The sequence below is a fragment of the Buceros rhinoceros genome, unplaced genomic scaffold (genome assembly GCF_000710305.1).
Source record: "Buceros rhinoceros silvestris isolate BGI_N320 unplaced genomic scaffold, ASM71030v1 scaffold6035, whole genome shotgun sequence".
In the NCBI taxonomy this organism is placed as follows: Eukaryota; Metazoa; Chordata; class Aves; order Bucerotiformes; family Bucerotidae; genus Buceros; species Buceros rhinoceros.
Genome location: NW_010414468.1, coordinates 1,529 through 9,179, shown reverse-complemented (window position 1 = coordinate 9,179; position 7,651 = coordinate 1,529). Strand labels below are relative to the sequence as shown.

General features: G+C 41.7%; 1 protein-coding gene across 1 annotated transcript in view; it reads right to left on the bottom strand.

Moving 5' to 3' along the window:
* Window positions 1-3,095, bottom strand: part of LOC104494285 (aminopeptidase Q) — a gene marked incomplete at its 5' end in the record, with an annotated part of 32,019 nt that extends 28,924 nt beyond the window's left edge. The window contains 2 exons of the mRNA XM_010137094.1: window positions 1,537-1,676; window positions 2,953-3,095. Of these exons, the coding sequence (XP_010135396.1) occupies window positions 1,537-1,676; window positions 2,953-3,095 (283 nt within the window). The remainder of the gene's footprint in view (window positions 1-1,536; window positions 1,677-2,952) is intronic.
* Window positions 3,096-7,651: the final 4,556 nt, after the last annotated feature.

Below are 7,651 nucleotides of genomic sequence, written 5' to 3'. Positions count from 1 at the left end.
TCTTTCCCTGAAGATGGAGAAATGGGTGTTCAGAGAGCATTTGCTGTCCAAACATAGACAATTCTCCTCTTGAACTTTCTCACAGCCTGAAACAGACCACTGGCCTCCCGCTGCTCTTGCAGAATGCAGATGGCATCTGAGCAGATGACATTTGTACTTCTGAGCCACAGAGACAGCAGCAGCAAGAAAAATTTTTCCCTGCCATGCCCATGTGCTTTGTCTGGTACAGAAAAGGGCACCTGCTTGCCCAAGGTGATGGAGTAGACTGAGATGTCTCCATTGTGTATCTCTGGATACAAGACCCTCCAGGTGCCTAGCAGCTCAAACCCCCTACATTTCTTGCATCTAAATGCAATACATGGTCTTACGTGGAACTGCACAGCCTAACACTAAGAGCACAAAAGGGATTGTGCTCTTAGATTTTTCTTGATTTACAAGAAAAAAAGAAAGTATATTCAGTCAATAGAGTATCTTCAGCCTCTGAGCCCCTTTTCAGCTGAGGCTTCAGAGGAGGTTCAAAGAAGAAATGACTACATTTTGCAAAATCTAAACACAATAGGCAGACTTAAAATCCTAATCCCTGTATAAGCTTTGAGTCACAGTACTGGTGTTTCATGTTGTAAGTTACTTACCAGAAATGACAAAACAGACACAATGCACATGTTCACACAAGTACTGTGGAGGCATCTCCGTCTGAAACCAAAGGGCAAAACGCCATCTCCCATTCATTTCACAGAACACAGGTGGTGCCCTCTGAAAAATGTTCATTTGAATGCTTCGCTTTGCTGACTCCTGTCAGTACAAATCAGCCCCGCAAAAAAGCACCACAGTCATAGCCGTTATGCACCCAACATGTTCTATACAGGGGATGGCAGGTATGACATACCAAATCAAATTTTCCCTTTAAAAAGGAGCTAATACTGTGCTTCATAGGTCACCTCTGCACTGTCCTCTCACCTTGTCCCACCTCTCCCCACTAGCTTGACAGTGAAGATAACACTGTGCTCTCATTTATTAAGGATAGCAAGTGTTTGCTACCTTTAATAGCTTTATGCTTGAGTTTACTATTTATGATACATCTTTTCCCTCTTGACTTTCAGCAAAGAAGGAAAGTAAAACAACTGCTGCCAACAGTATGTTTTTCACAGACTCCCTCAAGAAGCTTTCCCAGTGTAACATAAGAGCAAAACTGAACAACTGAACTGAAAGCTGAAGAAGCAGCTTTTTCCAACTAAGAGTTAAGACGACCCTGAATTATGATCAGTAATGCAGAGTAGCTTCCCATAAAGTTTAGCCCATACCTACTTGTGGAATTGTATGAAATGAACAGGACAGGACAATAAACTAATCGTCTTAAAGGAAATCTTTCTGCAGAAATAGCTGCAGGATAAACGTTAGCAGTTTTGCCACATAAGCAAATAGTTTTGGAATGGAAAGCACAGTTAATGTCTGTGATATCTTCTAAAGCACATGATACACCACAGAGCCAACTTCTGCTGTAAACTGCTATAATGTGTTATACAGCCTCATACTTACCTTGTTTCCCCGTTCAGTTCTGGTGACATAATCAAAATCACAAATCACAAAAGCAGTCAAGTAGGTTGACATTTTCAGTGAAGTGTTAAATGCAGTAACAGTCCACAGGCTTCCATCTTCAGCCTTCATTTCAAATACATCTAGAAAAATTAGCAAAGAAGTATTTAGACCACTGTTATGCCATCGCAAACAAGGAATTTTTTGTTTTCTGCCTTTGTTTTTGGTTTTGGGGGGTTTTTTGGTTTGGGGGTTTTTTTGGGGGGGGAGGGTTTGTTTTGGTTGTTTTTGGTTTGTTTGGTTTTTTTTATACACTTCTCTAATATGCTGAATTTCTTCACTAACTTGATATGTTTGTGGTAGAAGGCATGCAGCCAGACTCGTTGCTGCCACTTATCAGCATCATGATTGCCTTCCAGGCAAACACCAAAAACCCCACTCTTGAGCTTCTTAACTGAAGACTTCGAAGGATATCAAACTGTGTCAGTTTTAGAATGTAGGCAAACTGTAGACAATTTATTCCATGCTGCTTATCTCTAAAACATGTGATCTATTATGATTCGAGTATAGGTCATGTGTACCCAAGAATTAGGAAATACTTCATCAGATACCTCCCTTCTAAGTAAGAGGGACATGACAAGATTCTCAGGGGAAGAAAACACTTCAAGTGATCCCATCTATTATAATTCCTAAGTTACTGAGCTTTCATGCAAATCTCATAAAACTTCCTTTACATGGCTGAAAATTACTTAGGTCAAAAATAAAGATTTGTGATACTGAACTGCAGAAAAAGCTATTAAGAAGGAGAAAAGAGACCCAGCAGACTTTTGTAGGAACACTAACACAGTATTTGTTTGGAATTTTATATCCGACATGCATCCCACATGAGATCCCAGTAAGAAACAGGAGGAGCCTTTCCAGAGCCTTAGTCCTCTCATTCTTATACTGCACATACACAGGAGGCTATAGCGACTCTGCCTAACAAAACAATTTTTTCTGTGTTGTAAATATGTTCTTGAAATCTACTTAGAATGAAAGGAATCCCTTAATACCACGATTACAAGCTTTGCACGCTGGGGCTGCCTTGTTGTTTTAAGCATATGTCATGCAGCAAGACAGGCACACTGACCAAGCAGTAAATGCCAGGAAGCAAACCCGATGCAGCCTCCAGCAACCAGATGACAGCACATCACTACTGGCAAAACTGTGGAATTATTGCCATTAGAGACATTAATTATGAATAACCGTCTCCAAATTTTTATGTTCATAGGCACAGATTTTTTGGTACATTTTCAAGGCATTATCACACGGACAACAGAACACAGCTGTATCGGATCATACAGTCTTGCAGATAAACTACAGCCTTTTAAAAGTAATTTAGGGGAGGAAAACTCCTAAGTCTACTTGCTGTTTACCTACCAATAGCAGGCATGTTGGAAAGAGCCACATAGCTTGGGTCATGAACAACTCTGATATTAAACGTGGCCTTCATGGCAGGTTCATCAAAACATGGGTAAACTGTCCTGGCATACGTTGGTTCCAGTTGGGAAGCAATCAGCATACTGTATTAAAAATACAAGAAAGATTAATCCAGCATGCTACAGCTGATCAAAGTCAATATATAATGCATAAAAACGCCAAATCAGAAAAAGCAATAAATGATTCACATAGACACACAGATTTGGAAAAGGTTTGGTTGTTATTTAAAGCCATGATTAAATCCTCACACCCGAGACAGCCAAGATTAAACCCTCACACACAGGCAGTTCAGTTTGGGTGCTTCTAGAGAAAACCAGTCTTTTTTAATTAGGTGTATTTTTTTTTCCCTCACAAGCCTTTTCCAGTTATGATACTTAAAATATTTGTGCTTTTCTAGTTTGTTTATTAAGACAGAGTTGAAGAAAGTTTGGATGCAGAAGGCCAGTGCTTAAAAGCGATACAATGCTGAACTGTCACTTCATAGTTAGAATCTATCCGCACACCTGCTCCTCTCTCTAATGCATGCACTCATATTGTAATGGTACATTTTAATAAAAAAGGCAATAACTGTTAGTTAACTGCATATACACACACTTACACACTTCTGTCAAATCAGAGAGAACCACCCCAGCAAAAGCAGCACCACTGCTGTCCCAATGCACTGACACACCCAGGAAAATATTCAACAGGAACCTTTTCTACTTTACACTATGAAGCCTCACCTGACTAGGGGCAGGGTCTCTGTGACACACTGTGATGGATGTGTTCCTCCTGTCTGAACTAACTGAGCTTTGGTCCAGGCAGATGCTCAGCAAGTAAGCCCAACCAAAGTTAATCCTATTGTGTGAGGCTATCAGTGGGAACTTGGCACCAAACCCAAAAAACAGGTTTGGCTGGAGCCTGGGCTGATGGCTAAAACTTGCATTAACAGCAGAAAATCTGACTACCAATCAACCACTTTACACTGTACCTATCTGCAACCATCAGGGTCGATTGAGCTCTCCCTCCATAGCAGCTGGCTGCACAGCAGTGATATCTCCTTGAGCAGAACACCTCTCAAGGTTACACCTCGAGGCTGACTTGGCTTTCCTGCCACCAGACATCAGTGGGTTGGTAAGAGAGATTTTTTTTCATGCATGTAACATTTAAGACATGCATAGTGAGATTACCTGATATCTTTCTATCCCGCACTAACTTTAATCTAAATAGTACAGACATGACAGCCACTCCATCAGTAATCATTATATATTTTACATAGCTAAATTTACTGATTAGAAGTCAATAAACCAACCACTAGATCAGATCTCTGTGAGTGATCTCTGACTCTTCCTCTGCCACACACACTGGCTGGAATCGAAAGATAAATCACAGTGTCCCATAGCCAAAGTTTCAAAGAAGAGCTGTTCACATTAGGGCACCTTTTCCAGGAATCCGAATGAATATACATGCAATAGTTCTCAAAGCTCCATATCCGACAGCCAAGTAGCAGCCAGCAGGTGGGTGTACATGAATGGCATAATCTCCTGTTTCAGTGATCTCGATGCTATCACAGACCTAATATTTTTCAGCTGTAGTTGAGGTGTTCCCTAACAGTGTATTCACACCAAGTTCACAAGGGTTTACACTTAGCATAGAGACATCCCAAACAAGCCAAGAGCCATCACGACAGCATTAAGTAACAGTATGTAATGAGTCAGTTCTGCACTACACAGTGGAGTGACAAGTCAGATCTACCCTACAAGCAGAGTGTCACTGTCCCAATCATGATCTGTAGCACTGAAACACGTCCAGAATCTAAGGTTGCATGTCTTAAGACTCCCTTTTCTTGGTACCTGAAATGAATGGATTAGCTTTCCACTGATATTTATATCACCTCACAGAAGACATACTTGCATTGTGTATGATTTGACCCATGGAACAGGGTCATTAGCTTCCTGCTTGCATTGACAGAAGTCACCAATGCCTTCCACCCAGTTCCCAAGGCCAACCCTCCAGCAGCTTTTTGCTTTTCAAAGACGTTTGGCCGTTGCTATTTTAGGAGCTGCGCTATCTAACCCTGCTCAAAGCTGATGTAATCCACCCTGTACTGAAAGCATCAGCAGCTCACCTACTATGTCATCCTCATTGCTGATGTTCCGGAACTGAGGTAATATCAACAGGTCAACCATGTAAAAGCACCATACTCTGAAAACATGGTACATTTTGCATCAGTATCTGATGCTGTGCCAAAACTGAACTTACAACATTTAAAAGAACCCAGGTTGAATATACAATGATGCACAATGACCCCCAGGACCACTGTTTTGAAGCAAGGAATGGCTCGAGAACAAGCAGTACAGTGTATTTGACTTCTTGCCTGCAGGTGCAGGAAGATTTTCTTTATGGACCGATTCTCTGGAAGAGACAAGCATGTGCTGTGCCAGCCACCAGCTGCCTTGCTGAATGCAGCTGAAGCTCCACCTGAGACCCAATTCTCATCTCATTGCCTCCTTTATCCTGTCCAAAGATATAAAGTCTACTATCTAATTTTTCCTCTTCAAAAATATGTAAGAACTAAACTGTAAAACAAACCCTGAGGCGGCTCAAAGTAAGGGAGTTATACAGTGACCAGAATCCTGTTCTGTGCAGTAGCTGTCCCCAACACCCAGTCCCTTTTTCAGGTGAACGATGCTCAACATTAATACAAGCCCACAAAAACAGCAAACCTGTTATTTGCTCCGATTTCTGCCCCATGCCTTTGATGGTCTTACCCACAGATGCATTTAAACCAGAGCTAAGACGTTCAGATACCCAGCTGTGAGGCACAATTAACTGTACAGATGCCTTTTTTGCCCTCATTCCAATAACTGGTGCAAAAGCAATTGATGCAATTGCAGAAGCAATTGTGCACAAATATTATGTTTGATTACAATTTGGGATGCCTGTTAATATCAGCCATATCCAGTCAAATATTCTACAGAAGTTGCACAGGACGTGCAGAGTGGATATCAATTCTCAAAGGATTTTAGAACACTGATGTGAGCAGTGACATACAGCCTGCTCTTTATGTACACTCCACGGGGATCCTCTAACCCTGGAGTAGCGCACATGAGCTCATTCATGGCAGTGCAAGATCTGGATGCAGAACAATGCTACAACAAAGCTCCTGCATCATGCATGTTTGAGCCAGCGCTGACAGAGAAGGGCAAAGGTGGTTACTGTATCTTTCTGCCTACCCAGATCCTGGCATAGACTCTCCCAGCTACACAGAGGATAAAGATTCCCCATTTCAACACGAAAGTCTTGAAATACTTAGTGCTGCTGAAGTGGGAGCATCTCCTTTTTTACTTCCTTTGCTCCTGCAAGCACTGCAGACATGGGCTGTGTGCTATCCACAAAGACTGGTCCCGTTTTTCAGTTTTCTTTTGTAAGATCTGATCAGGTGGGAAGCACAAATTGCCAATAACAGTAAAAACACATGCAGTCAGTCATCAATGATCAAACTGCTAAACAAATTCTGTGCTGGAAATTCAGTGAAGTTTGGGGTTTGGTTTATTCTGTTTTCCACAGAGGTAAGGGTAGCACTTCTGAAAATAGCTGTCTCTGCAAACAGCCTTCCCACACCACCTCACCAGTGGGTTCTGGCTATGACTTGAAGGGAGGACAGGGAGCAGTAGTTTGTGTCAAGTAGCTAATTCTGCCAACCTGCCAAGAGCAACGGGGATATCTGACCGTGAAAAAAGGCGGTGCCAAAGCCAAGATGGAACGAACATTTCACGGACCTCACTTCTCTTCAGGATCTAGCTGTCTACTGAAAGCTTGCCCTGCTCTGCTTAAACACTTCTGAAATGAGAGGTCTCCAGTGGTTCCACAAGAACAAATTACAAAAACCAGCAAGATCTCTAGTGCATGCAAAAAATACAGAAGTCTGCATGACCATAGATAAATGCCACATTGTCTGTTACAGCTGATGGTTTAAGAAGCCTATGCAGGACTCAGACCCCAAAGGTCTGCCAGAGTCAGGTACAAGTCCCTTTACAAGAGCATGACAGTCTGCCAGAGATGGTGGTTTTCTGGCAGAACAGTAACGGGCTTTGTACTGACAACTGAAGGGCACGGAATGTTTTCAAATTGCTCCTGGTCCATATAATCCATTATAATCCAACTTCTTCCATCATTAACAGCTTGCTAGATCTTACAGGCTTTACCCCTCAAAAAACACCTCCAAAAAACCAGGAAGTCAAAACCCCTTCAGTGCAACTGGAACCCATCAGATCGGGAAACAACTGGTAAAGTAACGACTTAATTCTTAGTGAAGTAAAAAATAACAAGATAGTGTTGCATACTCTCAATTCAGAGAAAGCCTTTTTAAAGCAGCAAAGATATGCAAAATCCATTCAAGAATATCAGGAATGTGGGTAGGAACAAGTAACCAAAACAGCATGCTGTATCTTCTAGCAGGGGATTTCCTTTGATTTAATTCAGTGTCTGAACACCACTGGCATCTCTTTAACTAGACTACAGTTTCACATTTCATTAGTGTTTCGTGATGAGGTAAGAATGAAATGGGGCAATTGTCATAAACCCTCTACACAATTGGGAACTGAACTACAGACATCATTGTAATGATGTAAAAACATTTTTTTCTTATTCTCTACTG